The sequence below is a fragment of the Argentina silus genome (genome assembly GCF_951799395.1).
Source record: "Argentina silus genome assembly, chromosome: 17".
NCBI lineage: Eukaryota > Metazoa > Chordata > Actinopteri > Argentiniformes > Argentinidae > Argentina > Argentina silus.
In genome coordinates, this window is record NC_139671.1 from 11363715 (window position 1) to 11381620 (window position 17906).

At 42.8% G+C, this 17906-nt stretch overlaps 2 protein-coding genes across 2 annotated transcripts; one reads left to right on the plus strand and one right to left on the minus strand.

The window, feature by feature from the left end:
- Nucleotides 1–1712: 1712 nt before the first annotated feature.
- Nucleotides 1713–7074, minus strand: hmgn3 (high mobility group nucleosomal binding domain 3). Its single transcript, XM_083689280.1, has 6 exons — nt 6949–7074; nt 5366–5416; nt 4988–5017; nt 4009–4059; nt 3638–3745; nt 1713–2724 (listed from the first exon to the last, which is right to left on the minus strand). Exons 1-6 carry the CDS (start codon nt 6961–6963, stop codon nt 2683–2685), a joined length of 297 nt encoding a protein of 98 aa, XP_083545406.1. The 5' UTR covers nt 6964–7074; the 3' UTR covers nt 1713–2682.
- Nucleotides 7075–10996: 3922 nt separating this feature from the next.
- enpp5 (ectonucleotide pyrophosphatase/phosphodiesterase 5) lies at nt 10997–15389 on the plus strand. Its single transcript, XM_083689272.1, has 4 exons — nt 10997–11018; nt 11713–12586; nt 12766–12942; nt 13243–15389. The coding sequence occupies exons 2-4, from the start codon at nt 11719–11721 to the stop codon at nt 13641–13643; spliced, it is 1446 nt and encodes a 481-aa protein (XP_083545398.1). The 5' UTR covers nt 10997–11018; nt 11713–11718; the 3' UTR covers nt 13644–15389.
- Nucleotides 15390–17906: the final 2517 nt, after the last annotated feature.

The following is a 17906-nucleotide window of genomic DNA, read 5'->3' on the forward strand; positions in this document are numbered from 1 at the left end:
TCCTGGCCTTCAATGGTGTTTGCATATGAGAGTGTTGAGGCATCTTCACCACATGTGTATTTGTAACAGGTATCATACACACACACACACACACACACACACACACACACACACACACACACACACTTCCATCTCACTTTAGAATTTTGTGACTCATATACTATCTCAACTCTCTCCCACTCTCTTACCCTTTTATGTGTGTCATTTGTGTAAGTGAGGGTTTGCATTTGTTTATTTATCAAGACTTTAGACAGTGTTGCCTACCACTCATTCTGAACCTGACCCCTGTGGCCTACCCTCCATGGCTGACTCGGCCACTAGGCGGCAGTGCCACTCTGTACTACCCCACTGACTAGAGTGCAGGAGGCCACAGAGGGGTCAAAGGTGACCAAGCTGCCCAAAGATTATCACTTGTCAGCAGGTCCAATCTCACCCCCTGGTCCTCATTTCAGTTGGTCTTGAAGAAGAATATTATTTACTGATAATTGGATGAACATAGCTACTCCTCTCAGTCACTCACGAGGATACACAGTAAGCCTGAGTCCTAAGCTTATTAATGAAGTCTCTTTTTTTACTGATGAGTTCACTACATCACCAGTCATATAGAGACAGGCCTAGCTGGCATTCCTATTCCTATGACTGTAATAAATGATGGCGGACGACCAGAAAGGCAAAGGAAAAAACAAGTCTCACACGCAATTACAATGTGATACGCTTCGTTTTATTTTCAAGAAAGAAAAACCATGTATGTATCTGATGAAAGTTAACAACCTACACACATCACTTTTCATTCAAATACAATCAGTCTTTGGGACTTTAATTTGATTTAATTCCACACTACGTTTAATCAGGGTTGACGGACACTTTTCTGATCTGAGGTCTGTGATGATGGTTGAGGTCTGTTCCAATGGCTCAGTGGGTTTCAGCATTGTGCTTACAACATGGCATAGGCCTTGTATAATACAAATGTGTATGTATTAACTGATAAAAGTGTAAAACGTGGTAAATTACTATATGATGGGAAGCTCTCAGTTATTTGCTTCCTCATGGTTTATGATGATTCAGAGGTGGTCTCATTCTACCCCAACATACAGGAGGGGAAATGGGGGAACACTTCCACACCATTGGCCCAAGCCTCTGAATGACACCTGGCCTGGCCATAGAGGGCCTCAGTAGACCCAGCTATCCTGGCCCCATGGCAAATGCTGACCTTTCACTTCCTGACACAGCAGTTGTATTTAACACAGCCACGTGCCCCCGCCGACCTCACTCACACACACACACACACACACACACACACACAGTGTGAGCTTTGTAGGGGTTTGAATAGATCTATGACCCTGTATATACACACACACACACACACACACACACTGAACACACACATTCATAGGAATACCCACAAAGATACCTGAGCTTTCCACAGGTATAAAACAGTACATAGTACACAGGTGAAGGGATCAAAACAATCATGGCTGATGTAACTAAGATAACACTCTACCTCACCAGAGTTACATAATTAGGCCAACCAAGCCCTTTCCAGGAGTTTCTGTTTATGGAGTCACCTGCCTGGTTTCACCTGAGCAGTTTTGTTACTAAAGTGATTAAAATGTAAGCTGTCGCAGCTCAGTGAAGTACACACTATTGACTTAACCTTCAGTAGACACCCCGAGAAGTAAACAGACCCACAGAAAACACACAGACAAAAGACATACATTTTCTCTTTTATTTCAAAATATTTTTCAACAGGATGAAACTAGTGAAGCGACAGGACCACAAGGGTTCCAGAGCTCACACAGCGTTCTAGAACAGAAGCACCACTCATTATTGCTATGCCGCTCTGCCAAAAGATGTAGGGTGTAAAAAAAAAAAGAAAAAAAGAAAGAACCAGGGACATACTGTAAACAAAGTCAAACAGGAGCAACCCACTTACAAACACACTTTTTACAACAGCATTTAAAACAGAGGAGTGGCTATTCTGAACGCTATCTAAATATCTGTTTAAAAAGCCGCAAACATTCTCCATGGTTGACTCTAATGTCTCTTGACCCCTGGTTTTACCCCCAACTCCCATGGCTCTAAGTAGAAGTGTCCCATTAGCACAGATCTAGGATCTTCACTCTTCTCTTAACGGCCACCATGTGTAGGTTAATTTCAGCTAAAGCAATACCATGACAGATGAGCCAAGGTCAAGGAGATATGACATCGTCATGAAGAGAGTAAGTGAGTGAGGCATTTGTGAAACTCTGGCTAAATCTCGAGGATGGCAAGTGGCTCCCTCTCCTTGTCCCTCATCTGCACTGAAGTCACAACACTGAGGCTGGTGAAAGCAAATGAACGAGAAACACAAGGAGAGACCAGGACAGGAGGCCACTCTAGACTACTGAGATGCACCCACTGCCAGATGAAGAATACTTGCGGCCAATTTATAAAAAAACATATCACTTCATTCAGTCTGTAAGGAGAGAGGAAGGGAGAGAGGAAGGGATAGGTGTAGAGCAACATAATGGGAGGGGGGGAGGGGGGGATAGAGGGAACTGCAAAATGGACATGGGGTGCTGGTTATAATTCCTACTATCACAGGTCTAAAAAATTCAGCATTTTACAAAATCCTCAGTAAAAAAGATCCTTCGCTGCCATGGAATCAAGGGGAAGGAGTCGGAGAGAGACATTGGCCTTTGCTCATGCCTTCTCCTCAGCGACATCCTCCTCAGCTTCGGTTACCTAGAGAGAGAGAGAGAGAGAGAGAGAGAGAGAGAGAGAGGCAACGATGAGAGAAACAAGCGTTAGACTTGGGGTGAATATCAATAGGTTCAAGTTCCTTCCAATCGTAGGTCTCCATCTGCAATGATCTGAGAGAGCTCCACAGGTGAAGGAAATCCAAACGTGATTGGCTGATCTGGACACAGCTCTCTTCAGGTGAGGTCCTCACGGCTACCTCTCCTCAGCCATTGGCAGAGGCAGTAGTGTGTGTGTGTGTGCACACGTCGATTACGCCAATTACCTTACCGATGACGGGTCTGCGAGCTGCATTGGACTCCCCGTCAGCAGCACCTTAAAATCACTCCCTGTTCAATCCACTGCACTGCACTCAAAGCAAAAGCACACTGCCAGCCATACACTTACATCCACATCCACATCCACATCCACATCCACATCCACATCCACACTCACATCCACATCCACACACACAATCACCCACACCCATGCACACAGACTGGCAGCACTATGGAAGCATGGTGATGTTAAGAGCACACACACACACACACACACTCATGTTAAAGCACACACACCCACACTGTCGTACCCTTGACTGTCACTGTCTCACTCTGTCCTCTGACAGACATTGAAGAGGGGGCTGTGGTTCTGTTGGACGACACACTGACACAAGAGCGAGACACACAGATCTGTGTGTGTGTGTGTGCATGCGTGCATGAGATGTGGTTGTGTGGGGTTGTGGGAGATATGAGTGGGGAGTGAGTGCAGGTGTAAGTGAGTGTGTGTGTGTGGGTGAGAACATTTAGAAAATGGGAGAGAATGTTGAATAAACACAGGTCATAATTGAATGATTTCCTGAACCCCCACTAAAGGTACATTTTCAATAATCCCCCTCATCCTTATGTGTGGAGTAACATACCTCCTCTTTCTTTCCGTTCTGGGCGGGACCATCCTCCTTCTTCCCCTTAGCTCCACCTTTCTTCCCCTTCATGGCCTTATCATCAACAGGCTTCTGTGCAGCAACAGCCTATCAAAACAGTGAACAGTTGTCGCCAGGGCGCAAACAATATGCAAATGAACAAAGTCATTATGATTTTAAAATAACTAGACATGCAAATCTAGTCCTGTGTTTGTGAAAGTATATGTGCTCCAAAATGTGCTCAGTCTGTGTGTGAGTGAGTGATGTGAGTGAGTGATGTGTGTGTGTGTGTGAGTGATGTGTGTGAGTGTGTGTGTATGTGTGCGTGTGTGTGTGTGTGTGTGTGTGTGTGTGTTTTTTCACTGTATTACCTTGGCGACTGCCTTCTTAGGCTTGGCCTCAAGTTTGGGTGGAGCTGGTTTCTGCAAGTCAGAGAGTTTCATTAGTATGAGCACTAGCATGGAGAGAATGGGACCAGTGATTTTAGATAAGACTTGTAGGCCATGTAGTTGTCTCTGAACACTCGGACCACTCCTTTCACCCATTCATGATGACTTTTGGATTCCAGTGCTGCGTTCAGGGCAAGGACTTGGCCACCCACTGTCTCACGTCAGATAGCGCAGCTCAATGCTTTTGGGTTGAAAGCTTGATGGCTATTCTCTCTGTGTAGTGACAGTGTATGTCTCAGTAGGGAAATACCATAGAAGTAGTGTCGTTTAAAGGTTGGGGAAATGTACAAAACCTTACCAAAACTGTCATTGTAGACGAGGTAAAGCTATCACCTATGAACATGTCCGTAACACTTTACTTAAAGGTCTGCTTATGAAGTGTTTCTAAACCACTCTCCAATTAATTCGCTAACCTGCAGCAAACTGTAAACAAATAAATATAATTGTGTATCTGTTACACAATTAACCACTTGATTACCAAATCAAAATGTTCATGTGAACATGATGAATGACAAGCCATACATATGTGTACGTATCTACAGTATGTACTACTTAATATTATAGTTTATAGCTATGTAATGCGTTTATGAGCAGACCCTGAAAATGTTCCAAACATGTCCCATAAGGACAGTGCAATAGGATAAACACGGACGACAGAACGGAGACACGGGCCAGACTGAATCGATTGGGGACGTTTTCTTATCGCTATATTCACAGCATCATCTACCAATATCATGTACATCTGTGAGTGGCAGTATTTGGTTTGATATGAACTTGTTCGACAAAAACGATTCTGTCCCCAAAGATTCTATCTGGCCTTGGAATGGAGTGGTGACGGGAGGTGAGAAAGAGAGAGAAAGAAAGAGAGAGGTGAGGAGAGGGAGGGCAGAGTAATACTCACCACTGACAACCTCTCTGACCGTCTGGTGGGCTACAGGAACAAGGGAGAGAGATGGTGGGTTAAGAGAGAGAGAGAGAGAGAGAGAGAGAGAGAGAGAGAGAGACAGAGACAGAGAAAGAGAGAGAGAGGGAGAGAGAGTGAGGGAGAGTGAGAGAGAGAAAGAGAAAGTGAGAGATGTCAGTTGTGTCTTTAGAGGCTTATATCATGTAATATGTGTTTGCACAGTGCACGTGCTTAATATGAGTGCTAGGTCCTTAGTAAGCCTATTTGTGTTTGTGATTGTGTAAACACGTGAGCACACACACACACACACACACACACACACTCACTCACAGCACACACACAGCACACAAACACACAGCACACAAACACACTTACCTCCTGCTTTGTGACCTTAGAAGCATCTTTGCCCTCAGCAACCTCGGGAGACTACAGAGGAAATACAGAAAAGAGGATTAACCCAACATATCCAAAGATCAGATTCAGAGTGAATGTCTTTGAGTGAGGGTCTCTGCACATCTGTGTGTGTGTGTGTGTGTGTGAGTGGTGTGTGTGTGTGTGTGTGTCCTGTCCAGCTCTGGGGTTCAGTTTAGTAGTTTGGGTTCACGGTGCTCTGTTAGTAGCCTACTGAGGCCTGTTTCACTTTCAATATCAAACAGGTAGGTATCTACTTGGTTCACCTCACTTATGTAGCTGTGTTTTCTTATGTTGGCCTGTCAATCATCCTGCTGTTGTTGTGGCTCCTTTGCTACTGATCCTAGTCTGAAACACTCTTCACATCCACTAAATCAATCTAAAGGTCAAGACTCAGGAAGAAAACCTTATTCTGGTAGGTGCCAAGACTCACCATAATCGAAAATGAAATAATAATAATAATAATAATAATAATAATAATAATAATAATAACAACATATTCTGAGCTGTATGAAAGACCAACACACTTAGGTTTGCGTTGGCTTGCATTGCAATAATGCTTATTACACTGAATAACCTGAAACGCCATTCTAAGTAGGTGGTCTTTTCATATTGAGGTCGTTTATCCCTGTAAACATAGGTAGCCTCCCGACTATGCAAAAACCAATCGTTTCGCCCGAGGATCGCATCGTTTGCATAGCAACGACCTCCACCACTAAAACTCCCCCTCTCTCTGTCCTCAAAGGCAAATCTACACACTAAAAGCAGACAATAGCAGTTATAGGTTACAAAGTCGCCAGTCCCTCGTGTGTGCGCCAAAACAATGCGCCATAGTGCAGAGTCGTTTGGATAGTATCACGGCTGTTCACAGTGACAATTCTCTCTCTCTCTCCCTTTCTCTCTGTCGCTCGCTCTCTCTCTCTCTGGGTTTCTACCACCGGCTAACAAACTGGTTGGTTACATACGGGTCTGAAAGGCGACATACGACAGAGGGAGGAGGAAAGGGTGTCGCTGAATAAAAAATATGCACATCCTCCATCGACGAAACCGATATTGTCAAATTGGCGCACTTAAGATCTTCGCACAGAGGCGCTGGGTAGAACGGTCACTTTTAAATGACTGCCCCTGGTGGGGCGCATCACCACTCGGGTGACATTCGCCAGCGCCGTTGCTCACGGTGGTGACAGTAGCCTTCAGTGGGCAGAGATCGGTCAGTAAAACAACCCTCGGTTGAAAAGCAATGGAGGGGAAACCTGGGGTCTGCGACCGTAAACAACGAGAAAAACACGAAAGGTGGCTGAAATTTACCGCGTAATGCTCTAACTCCCCTATGGATGAAACAGTCACACCTGAAAGATTCCGATGTAACCGACGATATTCGGATATCGAAACTTTGGCATCACCTCACCTGCTCGACCTCGCCAAAAATCCTAACATTAGGGAGGGTGAAAGCGCACTGCTATTTTCAAAAAAAAAATGAGAAGAGTACATTTCTAACAAGTATGATTTAGCTTTTATAGGCTGTATACAAATCTAACAACACTCACCTTCCTCTTAGGCATTTTTCCAAGCGAATACTTTTCCAGCCAGCAGGCGAGTAGAACTGTTAAACCTGAAGGTCCAAGGCGCGAGTTTGTAACTACCACGAAATACACAGGATCAATATCTAAGCACCTTCCATAATAACATGTTAATTATATGCAGACCTTAACTCGGAGTCTCGCTCAGCCATAGGGCAGAACAGTCAGAACCTTCTCCTGTAGTAGGACGTGATTGGTCAAGCCTCCTCTATGTAAATAATATATGCGCAAACATTGGTCGAACTTTTGAAAAAAGATTCCATGACAATTCTGTGATTGGCTACGCGCTCTTTGTACGCAAATCACGGCTTCGTTGACAGATGTGTGTGTTGAAAGAGGAGAGAATAAAGAAAGACAGGCCAATGGTAACGTGACAGCGCTCTCGGTACATCTGGGTAGTGTAGGCTCGGGACAAATCCAGATTGGGACCATGCCAATTTCATACAGGAGATGGTTATATGGTTCTTTTGACTATTATTCAGACCAGGCAGAGGCTGGAAACTTCAGAATGGTTATAGTATGGCAATAAGACATCTTCCCATTTGTATGACCACAGAAAATCTATTCAAAAACTTTTATTTTCTAAAGGTTTTTATCTTTTTACATATATTCTTACATTACAGACATGAATACATCTAGCCAATTCACTGATGAAATAGTTGGCCTCTCAACACTTTTTTTCAAAGGGAAATTGAACACTAAAGATAACTTGGGAAACTTCATGTCAGGTCCATGACTTTTCCAGACCAACAACGTGAGTTCCCACAGCAGCAACTCGCCATTCCCCACTATGACATAACAATGGCCATCACACCATTCTACAAACACATCATTATAGACATGACTACATTCTACAAGAAAATCTACATTCTACGAATGCATCACAATAGGGAACACAACATTCTACAAATACATCACAATGGAGAACACACCATCCTATACATCACAATAGCCATCACAATATTCTACAAAAAACAACAATGGCCCACTAAACATTCAATGACCTCACAATAGAGATATCCACAGATCTCACAATAGACAGTGCTGCATCCTGCCACACAACAAAACCTCACACGTGTGGCCCCGAATATACCTCAACCATATAGGAACCAACCCAGAATACACACGAGCAGGTAACATAGACTGCTCCACTGCCCCCACATGGATTCACCTTGTCAGCTAAATAGAAAGGGAAAGAATAACAACAAAAGAAAGAAAGAAAAAGAGAGAGACACACATAGAGAGAGAGAGAGAGTGTGTGAGAGAGAGAGAGCGAGAGAGAGAGAGGTTTAATTTGTGTAGTGTATTTCCAGAGCTGTTTGTGCAATTGGCTGTCTGTGTGTGTGTGTGTGTGTGTGTGTGTGTGTGTGTGTGTGTGTGTGTGTGTGTGTGTGTCTGTGTGTGTGTGTGTGTGTGTGTGTGTGTGTGTGTGTGTGTGTGTGTGTGTGTGTGTGTACCCTAGTTACGAATGTGACAGATTGCCAAATGAAAAGTAGAGGGATCAGATCCTCAATGAAAAAAAGTTAAAGACATCTGAACAATTGGCTGAGCTTGCAAACACCTGTGATACTGGAATGCTTATAAACACTGTTTCCCAAATTAAAGGAATCGGGACCTAGTGGTGGGTCACAGCTGATTCCCATTGCATCACTGCTCATGACTAGGTTGTGGCTAGAGATATTGTTGTATAATTAAAAAGGTTGCAGCGCAACAAAGTTTGGAAACCCCTGATCTAAGACTTAGTTGATCCCACCAAAACACCACTGACTCAAAACTAGGCTTTTATTACTATGGAATGACTGTCCTTCAGGATAAACCTGACAATGAACAGAACAACATTAGCCTATACATTTACTTGAACGTTTTTCTTTTTTAAACACACCAATACTATAAGCCCTATTGGTTATGTAGGCCGCACCATAAAAACTTTAAGAACAAGAGCTGTCAAGCAATTAATAACATTTGTAGATTTTTTTCCCTATATGATGTGGAATGTGAAATTGTTTCACCTCATGTTTCACCTTTCACTTTAGGTGATCAGAGATGTTCTAAACATTTCTAGACAAGAAACCCAAAGTGGTGCCTAAACAATGAGTGGGGGACCCAAGTTTCCATGGTCAAACAGTGTGTGTGTATATATATATATATACTGTTTGACCATGGAAGCTTGGGTCCCCCAGAGAGAGAGAGAGAGAGAGAATTACAAAAATATATATATATATATATTTATATTGTATATATTTATATATTTGTACTTCTTGTCCTTGGTCTAATATATAGAAATCCAATAAATGTTTAACAAAATCTGTTGTCAAGTAAAGCATACATTTATTAATCTGCTTGATTAATCAATCAATCTATACAGCCCAAATAAGAACATATAATACCTCTATTATCTCCATACATTCTCCATACATTCACAAACACACGAGTAAGGCCACTGTACTGTTCACCACATTGATATACACTCACTGGACAATTTATTAGGAACACCTGTACACCTTCTCATGGTGGAGGTGGTTGTAATGGTGTGGGGAATGTTTTCTTGGCACACTTTGGGCCTGTTAATATCAATCAATCATCGCTTGAATGCCACAGCCTATTTGAGTATTGTTGCTGACCATGTGCATCCCTTCATGGCCACAATTTACCCATCTTCTAATGGCTACTTCCAGCATGATAATGCACCATGTCACAAAACAAAAGTCGTCTCAAACTGGTTTCATGAACATGACAATGAGTTCAGTGTTCTTCAGTGGCCTTCCCAGTCACCGGATCTGAATCCAATAGAACACCTTTGGGATGTGGTAGAACGGGAGATTCACAGATTGAAAGTGGACCTGAATAATCTGCAGGAATTTCGTGATGCAATCATGCCATCATGGACCAGAATCTCAAAGGAATGTTTCCAACATCTTGTGGAATCAATGCCACGAAGAATTGAGGCTGTTTTGAGAGCAAAGGGAGGCCCTACCCAGTATTAGTATAGTGTTCCTAATAAAGTGTTCAGTGTGTGTAGGTTCACCATCATAAGGGAATTGACTTGTGTGTTTTAGGCCCTTCAGAGCTGTCTTCAGTAGACAGAAAGAATTATACCAGGCTGAGTACAGTCCCTCTGGTAACAGTAGTGGACTGGGTATAGACAGAGGTTGTCAGTGTCCAAAAAAGCAAGAAAGAAACAAGAAAGAAACAAAAAAAAACAAAAAAAAATATGTCAGTGTCTGACTGTGACTGTTATATAGGGTTAGGTATGGGTAGGATTGGAGATAATTTACTCTGGTACCAGAATCTACTTTGAGCATGACCAGACTGGTATTATGTCAACCTGCAGATTGTTTTTCTCAAACACCCCGCACGGATCATCTTTCTGAGCATAAGTAGCACTCTACTGTCATCTTGTGGACAAAATACTATATACTAAATATTGTCTTCAGATCATGCATAGTTTCCACTGGAGTCGGATTACAAATAGGGGTCAAATCATACACGATAATATGAATAGGGATTATAGATTGTGCAACTGTCCCCATAACAATTGGTTAGTTTTCCATGATAAATGTGTAATTGTCACAGTAATCCCATTATTATCTCCAAATAAAGCAATATTAGTATTCACAGATCTAGACTGGTATAGTATTTGTCCTCTAGTTGACTTTGAGCTGATTCTCAGTGTTATTCATAATGTTGTTGCACACTATTGTTGTCGCACAGGTTTTCTATGCAACAGATCAAAGTGGCTTTTAGGAAACTGGATATGTTCCCCCATAAATTCATAGCTACATTACGTCATTGGGACAGGTGCTTGCACTTGCTGGTTTGAGATCATTATTACTGCAAATTTGATACACGCACATCAACCATTTCTACTCACATGTTTTGACCTCAGCTACATATTGACTTGCAATGTGTCATTAATTTGCCAATTTGGGCTGTAAATCTGGAAATAAAGCATAGACTGTATGGTATGGGCGGGACTTCCTTCTAAGCGACTGTTTATGTTTGCGTGCAAGCAAGCCCGTGCAGAATCAGATAACAAGGTAAGGTCTCTGGGACGGTTGACAGCTTAGCAATAGCGTTTTTTAAAAATATAAACGTAGATGTGCATAAAAATGCATCGACCTTGACGGGTTTTATTCTAGCTAGCTAGCCAAATTTCGACCATATAATGCATTCATCTGCCGATGTCACTGCTATTGTTGCAGAGCAGAGCGATTTCGAGGGAGGCAGCTACCTAATATTTTAGTTCAAAAAATTGAATGTCATTGTAGCTAGCCAACATTCGTATTTTTTTTTAGACAGCTAGCTAACTGGATATTGGCAGCAGCACAACAAGGCTTTGTTTTATGAGGTCAGTTGAGGTGACCAGTATAATAGCCTGATCTGTCAAATAGCAAGTCTGTCAAATGTATAATTAGGAATTACATCATGCTTTCATTTTCTATCGGTTGCTTACAAATCAAATCTATGACCAGCCTATCAGATGTGTTTTCATTTGATATGCATTAATAACAATAACTACAGTAGGTTCAAATGATATCTGCAATGTTAAGCTATTGCATTGACTCAGCTAGCTGCATTCTTCCTGCAACAAAGTAAATGGCACCAAATAAAATACCCTGGAAAATAAACACACTTCCCTTTATTATCATAACATTATAACTCCCTTTGCAGGCTTTATACATTATCCATGTCGATAATAACATGACTGTTCTGTCTTTCCCCTCTGCTCAGGGCACAATGTTGGGCTGCTTAGTGAGAGGAGGCTGTCCCTTGTTCTGCCTATGGCTCTTGCTCCTACCACTACCCTCTCTCCAGAAGCACCATGGAAGGGACCAGGGCGACAGGGGTCGGCCCAAGCTACTACTGCTCTCCTTTGATGGATTTCGCTGGGACTACATCAACCGGGTTCCCGCCCTCAACTTCCACGCCTTGATGAATGAGGGGGTGAGGGTAGACAGGGTGGAAAATGCTTACATCACCAAGACCTTCCCCAACCATTACACCTTAGTGACAGGGCTGTATGCCGAGACACACGGCGTTGTAGCAAACGAGATGTATGACCCGGTTCTCAACCGTTCCTTCGCCATGGATACAGCGAGCGCGTACGACCCACGGTGGTGGGAGGAAGCAGTGCCTCTCTGGATTACCAATCAGAGGGAGGGAGGGCGGACCGGAGCGGTCATGTGGCCCGGTTCTGACGTGGAGATCCACGGGACATTCCCGACCCGCTACCTGCCTTACAATGCCTCGCTTCCCTTCGAGAGCCGCGTTGATCGGATTATAGAATGGTTCTCCGGGACCGGAGAGGAAGAGGTGGACCTGGGTGTTCTGTACTGGGAGGAACCGGATGAGAGTGGGCACAACCTGGGCCCAGAGAGTTCCCTCATGGATGTGGTGATTGCTGATATTGATGACAAGCTGGGATATCTGAGGAATGAGCTGAAGAAAGCAGGGCTGTATGAGAGAGTGAACCTCATAGTCACCAGTGACCATGGGATGACCCAGCTGTCCACTGACAAGGTTGTCGAGCTGGATGAGTATGTGAGCAGAGAGCTGTACACCTGGGTAGATAAGAGTCCTGTCGTGGGGATACTGCCCAAAGAAGGTAAAGAGCACTATAGTATGGTCATCTCAGACATTCTGTTCAGTCAGAGATTCTAGACCAAGGCACACATTTTCAATCACTTCTTAGTAATATTTAGCTGGTGGTAGTAGTCTTAGAATCTCTTACAATTCAATGTAAAAATCCTGTATTTGTTGTTTGTAATTCCACCCGTTTTGCAGGTATGCTTGAGGAGGTGTACAGTGTCCTGGTGGATGCCAACCCCAACATGGTGGTCTATAAGAAGGAGAATATTCCTGAACACCTCCACTACCGGCACAATGCCAGGATCATGCCCATTATCATAGAGGCCAAAGAAGGGTGGACTGTCATGCAGAACAAGACTGGGCCCTTTATGTGTAAGTAACAAACTAGGGTTGCCACGGACATATACTCTGAAGTTCTTATCATTCATGGCTGAATCCTTAACTTTAGATTCACAGTATTACTTTTAAATTTTTTATTCAGTTTCTTTGCATGAAAGTCTGCATGTGTACAGAACAGATGTCAAATAGGATTACGCCCTCTATGCGTTATGAAATGTGTTAAAAATTACAAGACAATTCTGATTGGTGATTGTTAATAACCTAGTAATAAACCATGTTCGTATGTACATGAATAAAACCAACGTATTACATGTCTTTCTCTGTAATCCACAGTGGGAAACCATGGCTACAACAATGCTTTACCCAGCATGCACCCTGTATTTGTGGCCCGTGGGCCTGCGTTCCGCCAGAACTACGTGAAGACCTCCATGCGTTCCGTTGACCTCTACCCTCTGATGTGTCACATCCTGTCCCTTCACCCCTTGCCCAACAATGGATCACTCTCCAGTGTCCAGGACCTCCTCTCTGAGCCCTCTCCTAGGCCCACTCCACCCACTCCAAAGGTTCCAGAGTCCTCATATGGCCCGGTCCTGGGTTCTCTCCTGGGGGTGGTAATGGTTCTGGTGTTTCTGGTAGAGTTTGTCAGGCAGGTGACTCTGAGACAACTGCCCACTCTGCCCTTTAGGAGCAGGGAGATGTCCCAGCCTCTACTGCAGGACGAACTGCACCTGTAGAGGAGAAGAAAGGAGAGGAGTTATATCCCAAGAGGAAGAGAACTGGCTCTGTCCAGAAACATTCCCTTCCCCCAACCCCTACTTCTTCAGTGTTTGCAGATCTGAAGGGATCAGACAGGTGTGAGCAGTACAGCAGAAGCTCCACTAAGCACAATTGGAGTGCTAAGAAGAGCCATTATCATTTCGCTTACCCCCAACTGATCCCTTCAGATCTGCAAGCACCAAAAGGGACAGGGACTATGGGTTGTTTCTGGACTTGGCCTTACACTTGGAAAGTAGAGGAATAACACGTCTAAATGGGCTTCAGTGTGGCTTCGCTTTGATTGTCATTCTTATTGATCATCTCATCCTGTGTTCATGAAATTCAAGGCAGAGAGTACATGTCTACCCTGTGGTTAAGGTAGATACTTTTGGTATGAATTTACCACTAGAAAAATAGCCATCCACAGATATTTTACCATATTTAGAGGAACTAGCTCAGCCTCTTTCGCTACCAAAACACTAGATAAGATAACACACACCAAGGGTTTGATGTGTCTAATAATATGATTAAACTTGCCTGAGTAAAAACTGAAATATAAAAAAACACACATCATATCAGTGGGTTTCTAGTTTGGTTTGGTATTAATCTAAGCTATAAGGCTATAGAGCAGGGTAAGTGTTCAGACCACCTGAGGTACTTATTAGACCCTCAGATCTCAGTAAGTCAGGCTGCACATGTGTATAGTCATCAATCAATCCATTACTACCTTGCTCTTCAGTAGCTAATGCCATCTGCCTTTTTACGTCGTTGAGATAGTATTTTTAAAAGCTGTGCAATTATGTTTGTGTGTCAATTATTTATTATGTTTTATTATACATTTTGTCTTTTGGGGGCATTCTTGTGTATAGATGCCTGTGTATAGCCCCTGTAAACATTGGGAAGAGTCTTAACCATATGTGTTGGTCAGACATGTGAAGTGCAATTGCTTTAGGTCAGTATTATGTCTTAGGGATTGTAAGGGTTTCTTAGTTGTGGTTGATAGGACTACTGAGGCATGTGTGAGAGCTGTCCCCCTGTTTTGCACTAAATGATTGAACTAAAACAGAAGGAAGGGGCGGTTGGATGCTCTTTAGGTCATGTGTTTTTTTAACTCTTTATTTAGATACTTTTGAACTATTGATAAAATGATAGGTGCCTCTTGCCAAAATGCTATTGAATTGATTCTGAGAGTAACATAGCTAGCTTCCAACTCTGTCTCAAGAGACTCCATTGTACTAATGTAAACCATTGCAGTAGATGATTGAATAATATGATTGATACAGTATTTCCTTTTGAGGTTTTTAGACACATTAACATCAGTACCCAAAAATAACAGACAATGTCACTGTGATATACTTTTTACAAAATTTAAATTCATAAACTGAAAGTATTTATATTTAAAATCGCTAACTCAATTGTCTTGTTGAGAAAAGTGTTCTGGTCAGTCTGCTTTTATTCCCTTGTTTATACTAATTGAGTTATCAGGTAAAGATAGATCTGTTGAATTAATATGAACCTGAAACTCATCAAATGAAAAAGAAATACACCTATCTTAGTTTAGATTTATGGAGCATTTTTCTGTCTTTGGAAGTCATAAAATAGTATTCAAGTGTAATAATATGGCATTTAAATAGAACAGTATGTATGTATGTTTAATTTAAAAAAGCAATTGTTTTTCACGATGCAATTGAACTGAACTCTACTTTTTCTCTCAAATAAAGGGACATGTGAGAAATAAATCACCACACTCAGTATTGATTTGTGGGAATAGCATTGCACCTAGTAGCCTGAACATCTTATCTTGCTGTTCCTAGTTGGATATCTTGTTTGCTGCTCCTAGTTGGGAATCTTGCTTATCGTTCTGCTCCTAGTTGGATAGGTCTTATTATAGTCTGTCTCACTCAGGGGAGGCTGGTGGAGGTAGTAATCTATCCACCAGCCTCGTATGCAGTATATTATTTTTTACAAAATGCCTTTCTTGGACTCAGTGGTGCTACGGGCATAAGCCTACATTTACTCAATAAAACAATCTTGAGACATTCATAGGAGCACAGTAACAGGCCTAAAGCCAAAATGCAGCCAAAACATTCAAAGCATTGTTATTATGTAACAATAGCCATTATAAATAGTCCCATGTTATAGCATTCCTGATAATGTGGGTTATTATAACAGATCTTCTCGTAGACTATATCCTACCTATACAGTGGACTATTTTTAGTAAACACACTGTATTCAAATCTATTAAATAGCCTACTATGAAAATGTCATGGGATGCATTTGCTTCATTATTTGAACTTTAATTGGTGGCCCTCTCTTTGGTGATAGGTCTATGCACACACATGGTTCAGGTTTCCTTCAAGGTACACATTGGCATAAATTACCTGTTGCCTGTCAGGATCAAAGTTCTTTTATGAGTTATCGCTGGAATTGCCTCATGCGCGTTATCGGAGGCAGCAACGGGCGAGCAGCAGTTCGGAGTGTGGACGTTTCAGCACCCTGACAACTTTTCCTAACGCTGGAGTTTCACTCTGACAGAACCGACAAACATGGAAAACGTCTACGAAAAGATAGAGGACGGAAACGTGTATGAGAAGCCCTTTGAAAGACCTGGCAGCCCAGCGCAGCCCAAGTACGAGAACCAAGATGTTATATATGAAACTCCAGCCGAGGTGACGGAACCGCTCTACAGCGAAGTGGGGGTGCACGCCGCCAAGGAACAAGAGCGGTCCTCACCAGACTACATGGACACCAGAGACACTGAGAAAGCTGAGAAAGAAAGCGACAAGCATTCGTCTTCATCATCGTCATCCAGTGACAGTGAAGAGGAGAAAGTAGAGGAGAAAGTAGAGGAGAAAGCGACAGAAGTTCAGGAGGCTGAGCCGGAGGTTAACGGTGATGAAGCCGGCTCGAGACGGTCCTCTTCATCATCATCATCGTCCGAGTCCCACGGAGACCCGTGCGATGACCCCCCAACACAGCTGGACGACATGCTTATGGCATACAGCCATACCGAACAGGCCTCTGAACCTGAGGAGGCTGTTGACTACAGTATCAAAACTCTAGAGGATGTCACTTTAGATGAGAATGGCGTCGCACCAGCAGACCCCGACCAACCTGACATCTCTCTATTTGTAAAGGTAAGAAATATAGACCCACATTTTATTTTTATTTTTTTAACTGCCTCAAGTCCACCCGCCTGTTTTCAAGAGCCATTGGTCTTTGATGGTTCAAGGTGAGTTATAGACACTTTGTCCTATCCCCAGACTATGTTTTTTTTCTTGGAGAGACTAGGCCTAGTCATCAGTGACTATGAAGTACTTGGGGCCTCTTCTTCGGTCTGAAGGTCATTGAGGTGTGGCCATATGACAGTGGTCATAATCTTCACACATGGACTTTGCACAATATGAGACATCACTTTATGTAATGTTCTGAGATATGCCCCCCTAAAAATCGAAGAGTTGTGATAGTACACTATGATAACATGTATATGGGCATGGGTATACTTCTTCATAGTGACTGTTCTTCATTTATGGTGATGGCAAGTGCACGTAGAGTAGTGTCTTCGTTAGTCTGGACCTTCATGCAACAGATGGTAGTGTGTTTGCTCTGTAACCATGGGGTTGCTGGTTTAAACCCTGTCTCAGCTGCCCCCCCCTCTATTGCTATGATAGTGACTCATAAATTCACAATGACATGATATAACAGGAAGAGTTGATCTACATTGAACCTCAGATAATTATTCACAGGGTGATCCATGTATGATATGTTGTGAGTCATGAGTGTTAAGGGTTAGGGTTAGACAATCTGAACTGTAGTGTTCAGTAGCAGTGGTTTCAATGTACTCATTTTGGTTGTTAGCCTATGTGACTCAGAAGTTACAGAGAGTTAATTAGTTAATTAACAGAATTAATGAACCATATTCCTGCTCCAGATTCAATCAGTCCGACCCAGGCTCATGGAATACAGGAATACACTCCTATAACCTCTGAATAAAGCAACTTCCTCCATCTGAAGCCCAACAGCTATGACTTTCAGACGAATCCAAAGAGAGCGATGTAATGATTAACTTGTTAACTGTACGGCCCTAGAAACCAGGGGTGAACGAGCTCGCCTGAGCAAATCAACTGTGTGTGTTTTCCTGCCTCTCAGATAGAGCAGGCTGTAATCTGTACTTGCAGGGGTCACTTTGCTGATTGAGCAACAGAGATTGAGAGTGGGTACGTGCACGTGTCTCTGCTCCC

Coding starts and splice junctions, on each gene's coding strand:
- enpp5 (XM_083689272.1), top strand. CDS start 11,719: ATGTTGGGCTGCTTAGTGAGAGGAGGCTGTCCCTTGTTCTGCCTATGG. Junction 12,587..12,765: donor GGGGATACTGCCCAAAGAAG/GTAAAGAGCACT, acceptor CCCGTTTTGCAG/GTATGCTTGAGGAGGTGTAC. Junction 12,943..13,242: donor CAAGACTGGGCCCTTTATGT/GTAAGTAACAAA, acceptor TGTAATCCACAG/TGGGAAACCATGGCTACAAC.
- hmgn3 (XM_083689280.1), bottom strand. Junction 4,060..4,987: donor GGTCAGAGAGGTTGTCAGTG/GTGAGTATTACT, acceptor TCTGACTTGCAG/AAACCAGCTCCACCCAAACT. Junction 2,725..3,637: donor AGAACGGAAAGAAAGAGGAG/GTATGTTACTCC, acceptor CTCTCTCTCTAG/GTAACCGAAGCTGAGGAGGA.